Raw genomic sequence first — 22,234 nt, 5'->3', positions numbered from 1 at the left:
TCCAAATGTGCACTTGCCTACTTGTGCCATCCAGTTTGGTTGTTGTTATAATTCCTTTGCTTGATCCTATAATCCACTCTACAGGTATAAGAGCTCAGGAGTTATAGCACTTCTCCAGTGAAAGCAAAAATTCCATGAAGAAGTGTTAGGATGACTTAGTTTTCTAACTAGTGATCTCTGTAAACAGAGTTCTTAGTTCTTCACATTTTTTGAGAGAGATTAGCACAGGAAAGGCATGGTGATGTCACCGTCAAACAAGATAAAGTTGTTCATTACACTTAGGTAAGAAAGGTTTGTGAACAAGCTGGGATAGCAAAGCAAAGTTTTTAACATCTACTTTCCTCCCTGAATTCCTCACAATTTCTTATTGAGGTTTTTTTTTTTTACTTATTCAAGAATGTCACATGTATTAGAAGTGGGTGGCTTGTTTTTCATTTTTGAAATAAAGATTTACCACAGTCTGATTCATCAGAATTATCTTTACAGTGCTGTGATTGATCACAAAGGTAAACCAGCAGGATGCATTCTCCACTTCCACACTGATAATAATTGGGACCACAGGGATCTGTAAAATAAAAATGTAGCATTTTAATTATTGTACTGAACTCGAATTCTACATAATGTTAATAAACACAATCTGAATCCATTTTATCTTTAGAAACTTGAGGCAATTTTCTGGTCTCTCATGTGTAAGGGTATTCTTGCAACTCCTGCAAGAAGGACTTACGATTCAAAATGGGGCTTAGTTAACCTCTTCTTGTGAAGAGATACTAGGTTACCCTGATAACCAACATTAGCCCAACAGCCACTTCTTCGTTCCTCCATCTGTCATCAGAGGAAGGTGATTTGCAGTGGGGAAAGAGCAGGGAGGATGCTTAACCCTTTTCTTCATAGTCAAAATAATAAAATTCCTTCCAGTAGCACCTTAAAGACCAACTAAGTTAGTTCTTGGTATGAGCTTTCGTGTGCATGCACACTTCTTCAGTGTGCATGCACACGAAAGCTCATACCAAGAACTAACTTAGTTGGTCTTTAAGGTGCTACTGGAAGGAATTTTTTTATTTTGACTATGGCAGACCAACACGGCTACCTATCTACTACTGGAACCTTTTCTTCATACTATTTCCTCTCTGAAAGCCCATGCTTTCTTAGACCCATGTTTTTAAGGGAAACACAGCCTGGCATCCCACAGGAAACAGAAGTGTATGGGGTTGACAAGGAATCTCAGGGGAAAGTGAGAAGAGGGCAATTTTTCCCTCCCTGGTTCTCTGCAGCAAATCATCCCTGCTGAGCTTCTTTGAAGTACAGAATTAGCCATTTGGCTAATGCTAGGCAGAATAACTGAAAGTTAGTGTGTAAGATGTAGATTAGCCCAACAGAGGTCCTGATAAATGTGAATTACATTTGAAGGCTTTAGCCTTCTACACTGTAATAGAGGAAGCTCCATTAAACCCAATGAAACTAACTTCTAAGTAGACATGCATAGGATTGCACAGAAACAAATCTTTGTTCACAGATTCATGTGCCCCTTTTAAATGTTTGATTAAAAATGTGTGAATCTCACCTGGCATGCCTAAATGGTATCCTGTAGTGAAATTGGCTGCAAATCCTTTCTTAGTTACAGAATCGTCAGTAATAAAGAATACAGTCATCTGATGAGTCGTAGAGAATATATCTGGCACCGGGGACTTTCCTGTATATACAGCTACCCATAGAGAAAACAGAAAGATGTATATTTTAGATATAGGTCAAATGCTTTCTGCTTAGAAATTGTGTGAAGTGTTGTTATACATAAAAATAAGAAGAAAAACCCCAACCCCATAACTTTATGAGTGAAAAAAATGCCATTGTCCTTCATCTATATCTAGGGGACACAGTTTTTCAAGACTAGTCTAGAAAAATTATCCTGAATTCTTTCAATATGTTTCATCCACATATATTGGTGAATTCTGCCCAAACTGGAATTTTTGGGAAATGTACCTAAAACAGGACCAACATCTGTAATCTATTAGCAGTTCTGGTTCAAGCAAGTTGTGGGTTCACTACTAGAATCTGCCACATATGCATGGAAGCCTTTCTACCACATTGTGGTACAGCATGCTACAATGGTGCTACAACAATGCCTGACACACTGAAAGCCTTACTACACAGAAACCTATGGAGCATCATGGGATAAACGGCATTTCAGAGTCCAGAATGACCTCTCTGTAATTCTTTTAAACTATACCAGCCAATTTGGAAGTTTCAGTGAAATCCGTGTGAAAAGCCCACCAAATTGTTTCCAGAGTAGAACCTGCCCACTTCTAGTTTCACCTGGATTGTTGCAGCTAGTGTTATTGATGTTATATTTTTAAGTCTAGCAAGGATAAACCATCAAAATATTATCTCATGCTCAGCTCAGTGAAATTGTCACAAATGTACTATAAGCAACTTTCATTTTGTATTTTTTTAAAAAAACTAACTAAGGTTGCCTGTGTTTTCCAGAAAGGATGAAATACTGCTCAACCACATACAGTATTCTAATTTTGCATAAATTTGTGGGTTATACTTGCCTAAAAATAAAGAACCAGTTCCTGTGCCATCTCTGATTTCTACAACGTCATTAATATTTTCCAGATCAAGGTACTGGAAATGAAGTTGGATATTTTTTCCTTTCTCTGCATTTAAATACCATACACCTAGGAAATAAAAGACAGAGAAAAACAGTCCCTTTGTTTTATAGATATACTAGAGCTTTGATTTATCAACATCTCCACATAGAGAGATATGAGTAGCAGCTTAAGCAAAGAGACAGACATAACAACATTCTCTTCCAGTCTGAGAATGAATATAAAACCAATTCCTGCCTCATGTGAAGTCACTCTGGCATGTCACTTCTTCCATTATGCTCTACCTTTCAGTATGAACATCTTTGAACATCAATACATCCTACAATCATTTACTTGGAATTATCTGACTGTGTTCTATGTAATACAGAGAGACACAATCAAAACTGCATTTTGATTTTTTTGGAAATTGCACCTTTTACTGCAGGCTGTGGGCAAAGGGAACCATAAATAAAGAACCATGTTATTTCACACTAGGGACAGTGAAGAAATTTGATTCAGTTTGCATTCAGAGGCAATCATGCCTAATTCATACTTTTTGATACAATGAGAACCAAAACACAGGAATCCTTGAAATTCATACTTTTCTTAATTGTGCAATACAGTTCTCCAGTCAAGCAGTGTCTACAAAAATGCATATATCCTGTGTAAGTATACATAAAAATCAATATTTTGGTGAGAATAACAAACAAAATGCACTTTATTAGGGAAACTGCTTGCAAAAATATGTACATCAGTCAAAACTGCATACAAAAATGTGTTTATTAGAAAAATAAATGCTCATAATTATTATTAGTTTTAAAATAGCAAATTACTGCAGAAATGTGGGGAGGAATTTAACACTGAAAGAATGAGAAACTGAGAGAACTGAAAATAACAGTCCAGTCCACCCCTATTTCACACCAAATAAAAGAGGGAATGCAACCATTTTTGTGCAGCGTTTAAACACAGTGTACCTTTCTAGGCTCCTAGTAGGTTCACAAGATTTTCCTCATGTATAAGCACTGTTCATGACCACATACCATATTCCATCCAGTCTAATAACAGCTTATGATGTAAATTGCTTAACAGAATTTTGTTGATTAAGTGGTATATAAATGTTGTCAAACAAACAAACATTCATTAAGTTCTGAAGTTACAGTACTTACAAGAGGCTAGGTTGGGGTAATTATTTGGATAATTCATGGAACTAAATGTAGTGTTTGGTTCCCACAGATCAAATGGTCCACCGCAGTCAGCTGAAAGGGGAAAAATGCTAAAGAAATGACAATCCATTTATTTATTGACTAGTGTATATCAATACAGTTGTTTACTTGGCTGAAAATTTAGAAGCTGTGCTCCAACCTTACTCCCTCTTCCATGTAATGCTGTTTGGACATATCCTTATCTCATCCTTAGAAAGAGTATATGCACCATACATTGCTGTGCACTTGCTCCAAATATGTGCATTCACATAGGCACAGGAAACATGCTTGCTTGCATTCATTCATTCAAATGACAAAAGCCCCATGCTTTCGTGAGCCTTTGGTTTCTAAAACTATAACTGGATTAAGATATTCCAAAGTGGTGGAATTTCAAGAGCAATGTTGCTAAGAGAGATACAGCCTCACTGGCTTTTGGAACTCTTGGCTTGGCGTCCATTCTTGCACTTCTTAAACACTGAATACAAAGAGATTTTTGGAGAGTGGCTTGCTGACCTGGCTGCTTTCTGAATCCCAGGACATATCTTGCTGGGATAAGCTTAGCCTTATGACTTGTAAACTCCCACTTTGGTTTTCTGTGCTCCTCCTCATCTACTGATCTTTGACTGGCAAAGTCTTGACTGAGGAGAACTGTCTCCCTTTTGAACTTTCCCTGATACACAGTAACCTTGCCATTGTTAGCTTTCCACTGCACCACTTCAATGCCCCTCCTTTCCCTTGAACTCTAAAGCATCACAGCCTTCTGGACATTGCAGTCATCTCAATTCTTATCCTCCCTCTACCTTTCTTTTCTCCGAGAAAGCCTTCAATGTATAATTTTCCAAGTACCTTACAAGGGCATCCCAGTATCTAGACTAATTCCTTAATTGACACACACTGACCTGTGCATTTTTGTAAATGTCTCCAAACCCAGCTCTACCAGATGGATAGTGACCTCTCTTCCAGCTGAATAATGCCAGGCATGCAGTAGAAAAAGGACTGCACCAGACCTAACCTCCCTCTTGTGTTTGAGAAGGGCTTATTCCTGAACACAGGAAAGCATTTTTGGATTTATGTACCCCAAGTAAACAGGGCAAAATATTATTTTGGGCTCAATAAGTCGTTTTGCCTAAGACATTCTAATAAAAAATAAACAAACATTTCTCAAGGGGCTAAGAAACACAACATTGTATTTATAATAAAATCAGCAATGTCACAATCCTGTCTACTGATTTAAAATCAAAATTGGGGATTGCTAACCCCTGCCCTGGAAAATGGATTAGGTCTCCACACTAATTTTTCTGTCCCTGCTAGACACCACAGAGTTTGGGGGCAGCGGCAGCAAAAGGGAAATTAAAAGAGACACAGAGCTGGTTGGGCAGAGAGGTTTAAATCTCTTCACTCAGCCGAGGGCCCTGGAGATGTTTAATTACACAGAAAGAACTTGGGAAGTTCAAAAAGTAGTCTGTTTATCTTAAGATGGTTTTTATGGTCCTGCAGAAAAAATATGGAGAAGGAAAGAAATGTCATGGGCATTAATGAGCCTGGCAAAATTACTAAGCCTCTCTAATATCTATAATACATACTAAGTAGAAGATGTATTCTTAAATAATGAAGACCCAAGTTTTAGAATAAAGTATAATTTTACGCTGAACACCTCACCAGGCAATGTATCTTTTATTCTTTGTCTAACAAGATATATTAACCGCTGTCTAGGTACAGATGGCTTGAAAGAAGCACTTACAGGATCAGCTATTATAATTATAATGATACCATTAAATCTAATGATAATTTGACTACTCTGTGTGGAACAGCTCTTCCTCTATAATATTGCTTCATGCATCCTCTTATACTATGCTATTAGATATACTAATCATACAGCGGCAGAATACGCATTCAATGGAGAAAGGTTGAGAGCTACATATTTAAAGAAAGAAGCCTCACTCTGTACTGTCTGCCCTAATAACCTTCAAATGTCAAGTCACAAGGTGGTGGGGCAAAGCTCAGCTTTTAGTACTTCAGGCAGCTTGTGTATCTGTTTCAAAATAATTTGTTTTCTCTAAGAGAAGTTGAGAAGTGTACCAGTGAATTATTGTGTTTAAATATTCCATAATTGCAAGGGGTCCAAATAAGAAAACTTTTTTTTTTTTGGCATGGAAAAAGAGAGAAATAAACTTGGTTGACTATTTCATGTTACTGATTAGTGCACTTTAACATCAAAGAACATCCAGTCACCTGGGTTCTTAGGAAAACTGTCACCACATAGAGAGAGCAACAGAATGGATATGTAGGATGGTAGGAGGGGGACAATCTGTGAGTGGCAAAGCTGCCACTACTTCCTATGTCCTGCTGGTTAGCTGCAGCCAGGGTGGGAGGAGTGTTAAGTTGTGGGCGAACATAGCAGACGACACAATTGTATCCCCCCCTCTGGGTCTCTCTACTCCTAAATTGATTGCAATAGGAGGGGATTAATTATGTCTGCTCTGAGTTGGTATAATTAGGGGACCCGTTTGGGACTATGGTGGGGGAATGAAGAGGCTTAGGATCCAGCAGATTCACTGTATCCCCACCTGGAGTGTCCTGTTTCCACCCCCCAATGGGACATGACCACAAGGTGGAGTTTCCTATTGCTGCACCAGGGGACCTCTGGTGATGGACCTCTGGGCACTGGAGGTGCCTCAGCCACCTTCCCTTGGAGCAAATGATTGTTCTCACAGTTTATTAACTGAATTACTCCCCCCCCCCATTTTCTAGGACAGAGTAAGATATGTGTCAGTACATTCTTTTTTTGTTCTCATATGCCAAATGCACAAGATCACACCCTTGTATGTGGCACCAAACAGAAAAACTGCAGCTCCCGAGTGACATATTAATAACCATTTGCACAGCAGACTCATCATTCACCTACCTGTGTCATACTCTTGACATGAAGTAGATCTATCTATGGCTGTCAAATGTTTGTGAAGGGCAGTAAGCTAAAGTTCTAAAGATATTGTAGTTACCACTGTTACCAGCTACTTTTGCTACTGCTGTTTAATCACTGCTGAGGATAACACAGTAATAAGGGATATTCTAGGTATGTGCATTTGATTCTAATATATGGCATCCCAAATAGGACACACCCTTATTTTTTTAAAAAAATAAAAATAAAATTATACAAATCCCACCATTTTTTCTATGCATTTGTGGCACATTGAGGCTGAAAGATGGCAGCACTATGGAATCAATCTTTGTTTTACATTGAGTTTAAACACTATTTGCATGTATCACATATTTCAATTTGGCGGAACAACTGGATATATAAGCCACATAGGAAACCCTCAAGAAACCTGACATCACGCATAATTTAAGAAGCTCTTGGTTAATGTCCTCCATGGCTAGGGCTATAGAGACCAAGGTTATTCGAACTGTTTACACATGGATTGGTCTCCCCATATTGAGACATATGGCGTTAAGTGAAGTGTACTCATACAAACAGCCCCAAATGTGTCTCAACAGAATGCTCTCTCACATCTACTGAAAGTTTAAAGAAATTTGGAGCATGGTCCTGTGAAGACTGCGCCTTGATTGGCTGTCATTTTTTTTGTTCTATGAACTGCTGGGTGCTACAATAAAGAATAGACTTGTTTTCATTTTTCAGTGTTGGCCAATCTATATGGTTTTCTAGTTGACTAAATTGCCACGTCCAGAGATAGCAAAAGATGTGCAATAGAATGAAGCTACACATCAAGTGACATAAATTTAATGAAGATATTGATAGAACTAGAGTCAGGGGAAAACCTGAAGTGAAGTCCATTCTCAACAGATATAAATCACTGGCATTTTGTTTTGGAGCAGGTTTTTAAGGCAGGATAACAAGATGAGGAAAATAGTGTCTCTCAGTGTGTGATCTGATGATTTAAACAGAATCATAGAAGCAAAGTCAAAACTTGAGCTTGGCCAAAATTTGATTGTGTATGATTCCTGTACACAAGATTTCCTATTCATGAATAGGAAACATAGTTCTATGGGCAAAAATAATGTAGAAAAATACTTCTGCTTTTATCTTGAAATGTACTTTCAAGATTGTTCATAGTACCTTCCAAGCCATCAGACTGGAAGATACATCACTTTTCTGTTTATTTTGAAATTGTGAGGTGATCCAAAACTAAATAAAGGAGTAAGAAAATGTCAGGTATCATTGTATGTGCATAGTAAATTACTTAGGGACAAAAATAAATTCCCAACCGGATGCATGCTGAATGGATCTTCAGTGTCTGTGGCCACCCAGAAAAGCCATATTGGATCTATAGATGGAAGCTCACTGGAAATGTCATCTGACTTCAGTGTTAAGAATTATTACGAAAACAGAATCTCAAGAATGACAAGGCCACACAGTCAAATTTGGAACACTGTAAATGGAACAGCTTCCTTTCGAGGAAAAGGCTAAGGCACTTAAGCGTTTAGTCTGGGGAAAAACCTGAAGATGGAACATGTTAGAGGTTTATAGAACTATGTAAAATGAAAATGAATAAGAGAAAGATGACAGATGCTGCCTAGTGGGGCTGGTTGGACAAAGGATGGGGCATTTAAGAGCAGGGGTAGGAAGAGCCAGAGGTCACAGTAGGTAGAGCAACCCCACCTTCTCTCTCACACACACAAATCTACACAAAGTTTAAGCAATGAGAAGAGAAGAAAGAGCAAGGCAAAAGTCTGGGAAGGGTGTGGTGAAGAGTGCAAGCACGACCTGCCTTTATGTTCAGTAGGTGGACTAGAGTGAAGACCAGCACATGAAGTCTTCATTCTGGTCCATCTAGTAAACCATATCCTTTCTCAGAAAGGAACTGAAGCAGCAATGCAAATGGTTGAAAGCATTTTGAAGGAATTCTGATTGGTTCAGTGCACATTTTGTGTGCAATGGAACTTCCATCCCTATCATGTCCCCATGTAGAACAGAATCTGAAAAAAGAGCGATAGATATTAGTGATATACTAAAAGATGGCAAGGGTGTCCCCTTCCAATGATTTTAAACGCCATGCCCTGTTTTAAAATTTCACTAATATCCATCCTTTTAAAAAAACCATATATTTCACATCTGGAAATGGGAATATTAGAGCAATGTGTAAAAGACGGCTGATCCAATTCCTTTAAAATCACTGATGCTTTGCTATTGTCTCCATTGAGTGCTGAATTACAGCTAATGTTTATTGGAGTAGGCTGAGGTAGGCTCAGGTCCTTTTTGTCTGTTGTTTTTGGCAGAACAGATTTAATAATATCAGTAGCATTATAAAAATGTGACAAGTTGAAAGATTGAATTTGATGGTATTCAAGATTTCTGATAGCTCTAGAGGGAAAGCAATTTTCAGCATGCTTTAGCAGAAGAAGGAATATAATAAAACTAGACGTATTAGCCATCTTTCCCTGGCCAGAGTTAGTATAGAATATGCTATTATTTCATTATGTGAAGCAATCTGATCCTGCCTCAGAACCTCATTAACAGTTTCATAAGCATGTATTGCTGACCCTTTATCCTTTCCACCCTTGTTATTATTTGTCAGTTCACTGAATGTTCATGAGATATAGGTTACTGTTTCTCTCTGAAATGGACAGAAATTACTCATGTGCATCATCAACTCTGTGTCTTTCAGCATCTAACACAGCAACAGCAGCAAAATTGGAAAATATGTGAATTTAATTAAGACATCCTTATTTCCCCCCTGCCCACAAAAGTCATATCCTATCAATGCTTTTGCTGAGATTTCCAGTGAACATCATGTTGTCACATAATGCAATTAATGGGATTTTACATTAGTGATGATCTGCAAAGTGATGCCATGGATGAATTTGCATCAGTGTGTGACGTTAGTAGGAAGTCTGGATTTTAATAGGATACAGTTAATTTGGGGATGCATTAGAAATATTACACTTTCGTCTTAAGGCCTACAGATAACTTCCAGTTCAGTACATTGGCACCACATAGTAAAATATCCCTCCTTGCTCAAAAACTGGCTTCTGTGTGGCATAAATCAAATAGCCCTACTATTTCCCCCCATCATCTGCCATGCTACAGGGTTGAGGGCTAGCATGGCACTAGCTAGTTGTTTGGAATCAAGGGCTCAAATGTGCCAAATTAGCACAGCCAGTCCCCAAAGAAAGTCCTGGGCAAGCATGCCATTCAAAATTTAAAATAGTGGAACAGCAGAGCATTATAACCCCTTGCACCGCATAATTGTACAGTGCAGAGGAGAGCTATAGTGCAGCAATGCTGATAAGAGTCCAGCCCTGGCAGTGCTAAATCCTTAATTCCCACCTTGACTGGCTGCAGGAAGCAGAACAGCCAGTAGGAAAGAAAGAGATAACATAGGAATGGCAGGTGAAGGGACGTTATTCCTTCTTCAGATATTATGCCTCTAGCTTTGCTTTGTTTTTCTGTCATCAGCTGTTCCACTTACTACTGATAGCCCCCTCCAAGAATACAACATAGTAACCCAACCTATAATGAAATGCTTCTGTGATCACAGAAAACAATAATACTTACTGGGCAGTTGAGGGGTCGTAGGGACTGTGGGGACCAACGTAGGCTCTGGATAAACAGTTTCATTGCAGCCTCCATTTGTCAGACCAATATCATCGAGGGCAATGCCATCCCATCCTGGTCTTTTAAAGGCATCAAAAGCAACCTTTTTAAAAAAAATCACATAAAATGTTATGCATGCAGTTTCATTTTAGACTTTACTTATTTATTTTACTTATTCTACTTATTTACATATAATTTATATATCGCTATTCATAAAAAGATATAAGAGCTATCATATATAAAACCATACGACACAGACACATTTTTAAAATCAGACACACATGGGAGTAAAAACCATGGGATTCAGTGATGGGGCTTGCTTCCTAGACATGTATGGGATTCCACTGTTATAGAAGAAATCTTTCTACATTTCTAATTTTAATAAGTAGAAATGTGAGCAGTCATCTATGTGAACCTTTTAATGGCTTTACAAGGAATTCTACCTCCCCTAAAAGGAATCACTACACATTCAGATTCTCAAAACATCTCTAGCCATTTTTGCTAGTGACAGTGTTAGTGGATGGAAAGATGACATATGAATACAGTAGAACTTATGGACCGAATCCATTTTTCAGTACAGGAAAGCTGAAGGAACAATTCTTCAATAGAAAGGTTCTGTTGATTTATTGGACATGTTAGGCCAATAATTTATAAACTAGATCTAAGCACGTTCTCTTTAGAAGCCAAGTTTGACAATGTAAGCATAACCAAGTCCTAGAATTGCTGTTTTGGAATCGAAAGGTCCCTGGTGTGAGTCCCAAAAGAAATTGGGGAGGGGGAGAGAGACTTCATATTGCATTCCTATATGAAGTACTTCAAGTAGAGCAGGTAAATTTCAGTTGTAGATATATTTCATCACTCTAGCCAAGGGTTCTTAACTGGTGACAAAGCTGGCTAGCCCAAGACAGAGAGAAGTTTCAGTGTTCCAACATAATCATAATAATTTCCTCTGTCAAAAGCATACAGTCTGCTCATATTAACTAGTCTTGTGTGCTCTAACCATTTTTTGGCAGACTGTAATGATAAAAGTATTCTTTTTGCAGATACGAAGATTGGGACAGAAGACTGGGAATGGTCATAAAAGCCCGCTGAACTCAGTGACCTGACTACATTCTTTACTGATGATAAATAGCTTGACATACTTTAAAATTAGATGTTTCATTTAGTGTTATTTGACCATAGTTCCAGTTATTTCCATAATTTCCTTCTTTCTGGAAAACTGTCCTTTCAGTGTTCTGGTCATATGTGATGGTAATGCTCAAACGATACACATTAATACCATACATGTGATACCTGAATTGGAAAATGAGAGGTAATTATTTATTCTGGCATATTAAATTGAAATCCACCTGGTATCCACTAGCACAGCAGACTTGTGCAGTGAGCTTTTCCTCCCTTCTGCAGCCCCTCGTGGACCCTCAAAATCTGTTCCAGAGGGTTGAGGGATTCTCTGGAACAGATTTTGAGGATGTGTGGAGGGAGGAAAGACAACTGACTTTGCTATTAGTACATATGGTATGTTCACAATACCAGAAACTTAGGCAGAACACATCTGAAGAGGGGACTAAGGATAAGCTTAAAAGTCGAACTCTCACAAGTCTGCCTCCAGACATCATTGGTGTTGAAATGTAATAGCCTGCAAGACAGATAATAATATATATTAGTTAATTATTAACTCCTCGTTCCACCAACTACCTAAGGAAGTACACTTGCTAATTTGCCGCCCTGAACTTCTACCTTGAACAATGGAATATACATTGAATAAATAATAATAAAATAATTTATATGATTGGCTTCAATGGGACACTTAGTTGCTGCAGTTTTATAAAAAGAGACACACATAGCCCACTGGCTCTCATACAGATGCCTAAGCATGATGGATCACTGGGCTGAGGGGAAAGGTCCAAGGAGCCCATGTTTTGTAGCCCCAGGCCTGACAAGCTAAAACTCTCAGTTTTTAGAGCAGACATTGTTTCCTTTGCTAAATACAAACAATCATTCTTTATTTTGAAGAGATAACAAAAAGAAGCGGGGGCATTGTTAACTCAGATGAACAATAAATATAATCCATCAGTTCTGACCTAAACATTGATATTAATATATGCATTCCATTGGTCCAAACAGGTATCCAAATGAGATTGATGATTATAAGATATATTGTCAAGTGTACAAAGAGTAGTGAGATCTTCAAGAGGGGAAATTATCCCTTCTGCCTTGCAAGACATTTCTATTTTATTTTGCAAAAATATATTGGTAAAAAAAGAAAATTCAAATCAATTCATGTTTTGCTCATATCTTAATTCTTACCTGATAAATTGCCAAATGTATGATCAAAGTTAGGGCCAGATGTAATAGGGAATGTGGGACCACTAATTCTTGCCCATTCATCATCGTCATCTAAATCTTGAATCCAGTAACAAAAGCCATCTTCAAAAGTGCAGCTAAGTTTCTGACTGTCTTGAAGCGAAATGTGAATAAATTAATGAAACGAAATTTAATAAATTAACTCAATGGACTGTGAACAATGACATTCCACCATGTACTGATTTATTATACCCTAATCCTTTTCATATCACAAGCAAAGCGACTGTGCTGAAAGTGCTTCCTATCCAACCTGAAAATACATCACCCAGATGTTAGCTTCTATGAGCCTGGGCATGGTTTTCTGTAGATAATCCACACACACTTATTTTTTGTACTAGTTTCATGGTAGGTTTAATGGCCTTTCCCCATTGTCAAAGCACTAAACATGAATACTATTTCCCTCAACTGGCATTAGGGGATTGGTGTTCGACTGGATGACCCTTGGAGTCCATTCTCACTCTGCAATTCTAGGATTCTCTATATACAGTAAGCCTGTAATGCAGATGCAAGTCTCCCTCCCATCTCCATTCTAATATTCAACCATGGACTTATCCACACTCTTATTTTCTCTGCTTGTTCTAGGCATGGTCCACGCTTTAAAGCTCTGTGTCCAAGCACCCTACCCTTTTTTGCTCCAGAGCCTTTCCCCACAAAATTCCACTCTTTAAAGCTCAGTTGGAACAAATGGCAATCCGTGGAAAAGCCAAATTGATATTTGCTTTGATGGTGTGCTCAAAAAGCAGGTTTTTGTGGGGAAAGTTCAGGGGCAAAAATACCCTCATGCTCAGACACAGAGCTGGATTGGAAAAGAGTGGGGGGAAAGGTAAGTGTGGCTAAGCCCTAGGCCCCTCTGCAAAGGAAGACAGAAATGCCTAGGCAACTGGACAACTCTCCCTCTCTTCAAGATCAGTGCAGCAACTTGTATCTTTTATGACTGTAAGGTTTGTTAATAGCCACAGAAGAAATGAATATAAAAGATACAGGCCTTTGTTTTCAGAGCCAGAGGATATTTGTTTCAAAATAACACATGATATTACAACTCAGCAGTGGTTCTTATGCATGAATGCCTATATTTAGTTTGAACCGTGTGTGTTCCAACAGGGTATCTACTTATATGAAGAAAGAAGACTCAACTGAAAGCACTTAATGTCTTCTTAATGAATATAGAAGTTGTGTTTTTGTTTTTGTTTTGTACAACATGCTGAGCATAGTTGTTACCAGCTCTGACTTTTAAAGCCCTAAACAGGTTGTAACCCAGTTATCTTAGGGATCACTTGCAACCACATCAGACTACTCATTTCATGAAAGCTATGCCAGATGCCCTGATGTGATGCCTGCAGCCAAGCACAAGAATCAGGGCCTCCTGCCTATCATGCTTCTGCCTATCATGGTTTTCAGTTATGGAGGAATTTAAATTTAAAAGAATTTAAAGAACTGTCAATGCGCATTTTTAAAAATGCCATTTGGAGAGTAGAGCGTGATGCTGGATGCTGGTTTGAAGTAACTGGATATTGTCCTAAATTGTGCTACAGAAATTACTTAAACAAAGAAATATATTCTTGCATGCCACTAGTCAGACATTTCAATCAATTTAATTTAATTTTCCAAACCAGGGGGTACTAACATCTAGGAAAAAAGTAACATAATATAGTAATTATCAAGGTGAAATGGGAATTAGATGGGAAATCATCTTCATTAATCTGTAAATCCTGGGGTGCCACAGGGTTCTGTCTTGGGCCCGGTCTTATTCAACATCTTTATCAACGACTTGGATGATGGACTCAAGGGCATCCTGATCAAATTTGCAGATGACACCAAACTGGGAGGGGTGGCTAACACCCCAGAGGACAGGATCACACTTCAAAACGACCTTGACAGATTAGAGAACTGGGCAAAAACAAACAAGATGAATTTTAACAGGGAGAAATGTAAAGTATTGCACTTGGGCAAAAAAAAAATGAGAGGCACAAATACAAGATGGGTGACACCTGGCTTGAGAGCAGTACATGTGAAAAGGATCTAGGACTCTTGGTTGACCACAAACTTGACATGAGCCAACAGTGTGACACAGCAGCTAAAAAAGCCAATGCAATTCTGGGCCTCATCAATAGGAGTATAGCATCTAGATCAAGGGAAGTAATAGTGCCACTGTATTCTGCTCTGGTCAGACCTCACCTGGAGTACTGTGTCCAGTTCTGGGCACCACAGTTCAAGAAGGACACTGACAAACTGGAACGTGTCCAGAGGAGGGCAACCAAAATGGTCAAAGGCCTGGAAACGATGCCTTATGAGGAACGGCTAAGGGAGCTGGGCATGTTTAGGCTGGAGAAGAGGAGGTTAAGGGGTGATATGATAGCCATGTTCAAATATATAAAAGGATGTCACATAGAGGAGGGAGAAAGGTTGTTTTCTGCTGCTCCAGAGAAGCGGACACGGAGCAATGGATCCAAACTACAAGAAAGAAGATTCCACCTAAACATTAGGAAGAACTTGCTGACAGTAAGAGCTGTTCGACAGTGGAATTTGCTGCCAAGGAGTGTGGTGGAGTCTCCTACTTTGGAGGTCTTTAAGCAGAGGCTTGACAACCATATGTCAGGAGTGCTCTGATGGTGTGTCCTGCTTGGCAGGGGGTTGGACTCGATGGCCCTTGTGGTCTCTTCCAACTCTATGATTCTATGATTCTATGATTCTATGATTCTATGAAATCCTGTTAATTATGTATGTTCCTGGGTAACATCTCTAGGTATGGATACATTTTCCCAATTTTGATTGATTTTTTTTTTAAAAAAAGTCTAAAGAGTTCAAAGCTGAAATACAAGTAAGCAGCCTTGATGATACAGCACCTTTGGTATCTATAAGCAGCAAAAAGGGTAATGCTATCAGGCCTGACCAATATAGAAAGGGATAATTATTCATGGGGTGTTTGAACAAGTTAAGTGGATAACAACACATTGTTACATTAGCACTTCAAAATGGATTTGATTAAATAATACAGTGTCTGTAGAATAAGGCTATAGACACAATGTAAGACTAACATTTATGGGAGCTGATTTAATACATCCACCGCATGTGAAGTCACATGTGAAATCAGGTGCATTTGTCTCCATATCAGAGCAATGTCACAGTTTTGCTAGCTGTGGCTAGAGCTCCTCCCACCACATATACTAACAATGTGATATTTAAACAGAAGTTAGAAAGACTACTTACCTGTCAGTTCACTTGTGTTAAATGCACTGTAGGTTGCATTAAAGCCATTATAATTTTCAGCGTAGTCTGTAACAAATTCTACAGTGGCTTTATTAGAAAATATGTAAATTGTACCAGGATCAGAACCTGAGAGGAAACCTACAAAGAAAGAGATGGCAAAGATATCTAAAGGGCATAATGCCACATACACGCAAATAATCCAAATCAGTAGTCTTCAGTTTACAGAAAAGTGAGCCCAAACACTTATGCTTTTTCTACTATTATCCATTTGTATACCTAAAAATGAATGGCATTTAAGCATCAAGCTATGAGCAAGATTACAATTTGCCATTTAAATTGTTTCTGCCCTCATAAGAGTTCGAAGTGTTATCCTAGAATATATCAGATTATCCTCTAGAATCTCATGATGAAAATAGACAGCAATTTATAATTAGAATTAGAAACACCATTGACTCGTAACTTCATGGAAAACAAAGAAATCATTTATATGACATTGACACATGAAGAGTTCAGCATTATTGTGGCCACTGGTTCCCCATGGCTTTGGGCATATAGTAGTGGTTGACTTCTGCATAATCAGAAACTCAACTAACCGAGGCTTTGCATGTGGTTAGAAGTGCAATCTGGAATGCTTTTAAGCAGAGATCCTGCAACAAGTGTTGTGCTTTCATCCGCAGGAATAGTATAAGTTGGACATTGCATTTATTATAATAGCAATTCTTACTTCTCTTAGAACTTTTGGAAAATGCAAATGGGACACATAACAAAGCTGTGATCAACTAAAAGTCTATTGAACTGACTAGCACATTTGCAATTGCCACAATGAAATTGTTGAAAGGAATGTACACAAGGTGCTATTTCCTCCATTCAGGTGAATGGGGAAGCCTGTTCATGAAAAAAAATCCCTGCTTATCTTGAAACACAAAACTCTGGATGAAGAGCATCATTCTCACCACAAGGGATTATAAAACATTGCATTGTAAAAAGAAAAGGATGCCTGGTTGCTGTAAGTATCACAGATTTAAAACAGTATTAAAACGGTGTCTTACCTCTTAAAATCTTCCCTGGGCCTACACCTTCATAAATACTTAGAGTGTCTGCATACTGCTGTGTATCAAAAGCACTGAAATTCAGCTTAATAGACAGTTCTTGATTTACACTAAAAGGGGCAAAATATTCTGTTAATAGCTGCGTGGTTGCTGAATGCAGTAGACATAATACACAGAAATGTGAGGACGTATATTGAATCAAATCCCCTCCACCCAGCCAGCAGCAATTTTGCTTTGCTTTGCAAGCTAAGTGCTGGAAATATGCTGCTCATGTAAAGAGCATTGGAGCTCCATCCAGATGTTCAAATAGTTGCTTGCACATTTTATTTACTTACTTTATTGCTTTCCACCCCACCTTTCCTCCCAAAGGAGCCTATAAAGGTGCTCCTTGAATTGTATCCAAGAAAAGCAATTCAGGGATAGTTATATTTTGAAAATTACACACTTCATTTATTTATATTTAGGAAAGTATTTATATACTGTCCAATCATAAAATACCAGAGTGTTGTACAGCAATATGAGCACATTAAAAAAAACATTTAAAACAGTGCAAAATGATGATTGAAATGACTGGCTAGTGGCTACTCAAGAAAATGTTAAACAACCACATAGGCCTGGTGGGATAAAACAATATTCAACTTGTCTGAAAGTCAGTGTCTGCTGAATCTCTGTTGGAAGAGTGTTTCAAAACATGGGGCTGGAGACTGAATGCTCAACTTCTCACTGAGGCCAGCTGGGCCTCTGTAGCATGGCAGACAAGTGGTTGACATCCCATTCTAAACAGACTCATTTTGAAGCAAGTCCTAACTTCAATTCTATGAGCCACCTAATTTAGGATTGCAGTCTGAATCTGAATCCTGTTTAACTAAAATTTCTCTGTCCCCCCCCCCAAGTTTGTGCAAATCTAAGTATAAGTTGCTGATTTGTATAACAAATAAATATAAGCATTAATTGTGCACTATCTGCTCTGAAAGTTCATGGCAATTTTTAAATTATTTGTTGGAGAGTATTGTTTAGATTATATTTTGTCAACTTGGAATTTAAGGCAATGAATTTAAGATATCTGGTAATACTATGGCCACCTCACACATTACCACGTTAGAAAGTGTGCTACATATGCTGACAATGTATCCTGTAAAATGGGAGAAGATTGCAAATTTATTTGAGCAATGCATGCATCCTGGGTGGAGCTGATTTATACAAAGTATATATGCAATGTACGCAGTTTTTAAAACAGGATACATTTTATCATTATATCTAGGAACTTGCACTACATCCATTAATTATGTAACATGAAATGGAACTATACACACAAACCCCTTTATTTTAGAGACATGCATGTTCAGAAAATGATACAAATCTGCTCCAGGATGTCCTGTATCCTAATCTTCTGGAGCAGATTTTGGGGGTGTATGAGGGCCGTAGGGGAAAATTCAGTTATGCAAGTGGAACTCTGTAGCATGAACAGAACAACAGTGCTGGAAACAATGCATAGTAATTTTTTTAAAATAAACAGTAGCATCATCTCAGAAACAGTCCTCATTTCCATTGTCATGTCCTCCTTTTAATTCCTTTTAGAAACTAGAAAATCTGGAATATTCAGGATGCGAATACAAACTTCAAACTGGCAAACTGTTTTGAATTTACTAAATTACCTTTTCCCCCCTGGTTGCAGTTCCCAAAAGGAATTGAAGTATTTGACCACAACCATTTCAACATGCTTGTCAGAATCAATTTGGAAAGTGTAGTAGAGCACATTTTTAATGCAATCTGTAATCCTTTCTATTTATTCTTTTGTTAGCACTTGCGTAGATAGAAGAAGCATAGAAAATTATATCTGACAATAAAAAAGCTCAAGGAAAATGCTGGGAAAAGTAACTCAGCAAGGCATATTTGGCTAATTTAATATGATAGGGTAATTTGACAACAAGCAAGTTATTTTTCTACATTTATTAAAAAGAATAACAATATTATATATTTCTGTTCAGGAAAGAAGCACAAAATTGGATGAGGAAATGGAAAATCTTCATAAAAGCTTAAGTCAGAAGAAAGCAAAAAAGCAAAACAAAACCCTAACAGATCATCTTTGTCCTGCTACTAATTTACTTTTGAATCACTGACAACAGCACGTGCAGGAGTTCAACATGTTTATATCATCATTCAAGGACAGGAAGTGTCTGAGTGATTTGTTGAATCCTTCCACAAATATCCCACATGCCACTCAGCTCCTTCAAAATACTGTATACCCCTCCAGTTTGGCTGGAGAAGAGGACTGGGGTGGAAGGGGAAGAAAACACCTAGGATATTTCATCCTATATCCTGAGCTTGTGCTTATTTTCCCCACCCCTCAGGTATTTAGCTGGGAGATTGAGAGCTAAAGGGCTCTCATCCATCAGCCAATATTGGCCCTATATTGGGGGGGGGGACATATTCCTTCTCTGCAAACAAGACAAGCAACAGCTGTACTTTGGAGATGTATGTTCATCAGTAAGCCTCCCCACCCCCTGACCTATGAGGTGCTCCTAGAGATGTGTCAGTAGTCTCTGATGGTGACAACAGTTGATAGTTAGGTTATTAAGGAAAAGGAAAGGAAGTAATTTGTTGCATGAGACAATGTTAACTGACTGATGCATAGAAGCAGGAAAACTGGATGAAACCCACCCTGAGGTTATGTATCAAGACCAGGGCCAGCCCAAGACATTGAGGTGAACCACAAGATACCTTCCTACCAGAGAAGAAGGTGTGAGTGAAGATTTACACCAGGAACCAGGGAGAGTGAGTGCGTACATGTGTGTTGTGATGTACATTGGGAACAAGGTTGGGAGGAGACCAGCAGCGCCTCCTATCCACCTATTCACTACAGGTGCAGGGCTGCTGAGGAAGAAGGAAATCTGGCCTCCAAGGAGTGCACTGCAACCATCGCTTGGAGGCCAGATATGTTGCCACTGTGGATTCTGGGAATCACCTTGAGGAGACAACACAGAAAATGGCCCCTCTGGGGTTTTCCCTGCTGTGATGCCATTGGGGGCCAAGAATTGCACCCCCATGAAGTTTGCAGATAGGTGGTGGAATGATCCCGAGTGAAAGAGACCTCCGGGTATAGGTTGGTATAAAAATTCAATAAATAATAATAAATAATAGAAGGCAGGGAAGTGAAGATATTCCAGGGTGAGAGATGCAGAGGGAAGAAAGGCCCCCAGGTGAGAGCAGAGAGGGAATATTTCCTAATGTTTTATTTATTGTTTATGACTACTTTTATGTTGTAGTTATTTTTTTATGTTGCAAGTCGCCTTGAGCATGGTTTGTACTATGGAAAGGTGGCATCCAAATAAAATTATATACCGTATGTATGTAAATAACTTATTGGTGCATATTATGCCCCGCATTAACTGGAGTGTATAAAAAACATTGTTGAGAAAAAAGTGTTTGCATTTTATCTGCAAATACAGTCTAGTTGATAGAATGTTGTCAAGTGACTTACTGTATAATCCATCGGCAAGCAAGGTTTGAAATATAAGGCTCTGGATAATGAATAGAGTGGAAAGATCCAGTGGAGCCAGTCAAAATAAATTTTCCATCACAGGATGTAGCTGTAAATAAATAATAATTATCTTTTCAAGAAATTCAGTCTCAGAAAGAGATTGCTCCAGTCCTTGATTATAAAGAACAATTGTACTTTGTTTTCCAACTATATTGTCTCAGTAACACATTATGGGAAGAGGCAAAGCTTCGCTGTTTGAGATAAATTTGGTTATATTAGCAGACAGAATATAGATTTGGTATTCCTCATTTTATTTTTACTGTCTTGAAGGGGCTAGGTTTCTTGTTTCCAGGGCTCCCCCTCATACATTGAACTGATTTCTGGAGCATGAAAAATTACCTCACAAGTCAGCTGCAACCATTATTCTAAGACAGCAATAGTAATTCACCCACTGCTGCAGTTAGAGCCTCCTTTCTGGATATGCCTTAACTATTACTGGCACCATTGCAAGGTCTGGTTAGATAGAACTTGGTATACTAGAGACATGGAGCTCATTCGTATGAAGGGCCAGCCATACCATTAGCCACAGTCACAGAGTCACATCAGGCAGCAGATGGTGGGAAGTGGTGTGGTAGTCGAGAGAGCTGTTTTTGTGCCACTTGCTCTGCTCTAGCTTTCTATCCTCAAATTCAGTAGGAGATGCTATTCCATCACTACTGTTGATGACCCCATCTGCACTATACATTTAAAGCTGTATCATACCACTTTACACAGTCATAGCTTTCCTCAAAGAACCCTGGAAATTGTACATTGTTCAAGGTGCCACAATGCCCAGAGTTCCCTGGGAAGGGTAACTGACTGGCAAAGCACTCTGAGCTCTGTAGTTCAGTGAGGGGCATGGGGTCTCCTAAATAATAGCTCTCAGTACCCTTAACAAACTACACTTCCCAGGCTTCCTTGGGGAAAGCCATGACTGTTTAAAGCATTTGATAATGCTTTGAATGTATAGTGCAGATGGCACCTTAGATTCAACCAATCTAATAGAATGGGGGAGAGTGCCATCTTGTCTTTTGCCTCAGACAGCAAAAATCCTTGTGCTAGCCTTGTGCCCATGAAGTAAATCCTTGTGTTGTGAATGTTAAGAAATACAAATCTGGTCACTTTTCTCCCGCAAGGGAGACCAATCTCTGGCCAAATGAGTTCAAATGCTCAGAGCCTATTTTGTTTTCACTTCTTTGCTGACTCATTACAGCAATCCAAGCAAATTTTCTTGAATTTGTCCTTAGGATAATGAGGAAGGGTGTCCATGTCTTCACAGCCAATCCATGCTAACCAAGATATTTTGTTGACAGGTAGTTTCAGATACAATATTAGCCCTCTTCAGGCATTAGTAAATGGTGACAGTAAACATGCAAGGGAAGGCATTGGGGATGAGTGTGCTAGCATTACTCATTTCGCCCCTCACTGTTTTCATAGCCTTCATGGAAGATGACAATTTGAAGCTGACACTCTTTGGTATCCATGGGGGCTCCCCCCACATTTTACAACCCTGATTTTGTGTCTACATTCACTTTTTAACAATGCCTGCAGAGGGTGATTACTATAAACAGTATATAGCTGTTCAAATTTGTTGTGTTTAGACTTAGCTGACATCTCTGCCTTACAGTCATACAATCCACCACTTCTTTTAAATAAAGTAACAACTTAATAAACAAAAACACACTTTAGATTTCCCATATACCTCTGTCCTCTTTTAACAAAAAAATCTTTTAGTACCATGACTACTTCTA

The 22,234-nt window shown here is 38.6% G+C and overlaps 1 protein-coding gene across 2 annotated transcripts in view; it reads right to left on the bottom strand.

Annotated features, from left to right (window-relative positions):
* The window catches only part of TMPRSS15 (transmembrane serine protease 15), a 54,710-nt gene that overhangs the window by 17,161 nt on the left and 15,315 nt on the right, over window positions 1-22,234 (bottom strand). For both annotated transcript variants that reach the window (XM_083500334.1, XM_083500333.1), the window contains exons 8-18: window positions 20,445-20,553; window positions 16,964-17,073; window positions 15,915-16,052; window positions 12,651-12,800; window positions 11,874-11,979; window positions 11,486-11,636; window positions 10,305-10,446; window positions 3,755-3,844; window positions 2,553-2,678; window positions 1,565-1,705; window positions 455-565 (exon numbers count right to left, since the gene is read on the bottom strand). In XM_083500334.1, coding sequence (XP_083356460.1) covers window positions 455-565; window positions 1,565-1,705; window positions 2,553-2,678; window positions 3,755-3,844; window positions 10,305-10,446; window positions 11,486-11,636; window positions 11,874-11,979; window positions 12,651-12,800; window positions 15,915-16,052; window positions 16,964-17,073; window positions 20,445-20,553 — 1,374 coding nt within the window. The remainder of the gene's footprint in view (window positions 1-454; window positions 566-1,564; window positions 1,706-2,552; window positions 2,679-3,754; window positions 3,845-10,304; window positions 10,447-11,485; window positions 11,637-11,873; window positions 11,980-12,650; window positions 12,801-15,914; window positions 16,053-16,963; window positions 17,074-20,444; window positions 20,554-22,234) is intronic.

This window comes from Podarcis liolepis, assembly GCF_965112155.1.
Source record: "Podarcis liolepis genome assembly, chromosome: 4".
Taxonomy (NCBI): Eukaryota; Metazoa; Chordata; class Lepidosauria; order Squamata; family Lacertidae; genus Podarcis; species Podarcis liolepis.
The sequence above is the reverse complement of the archived record's forward strand: the minus strand, read 5'-3'. Positions and strand labels throughout refer to the sequence as shown.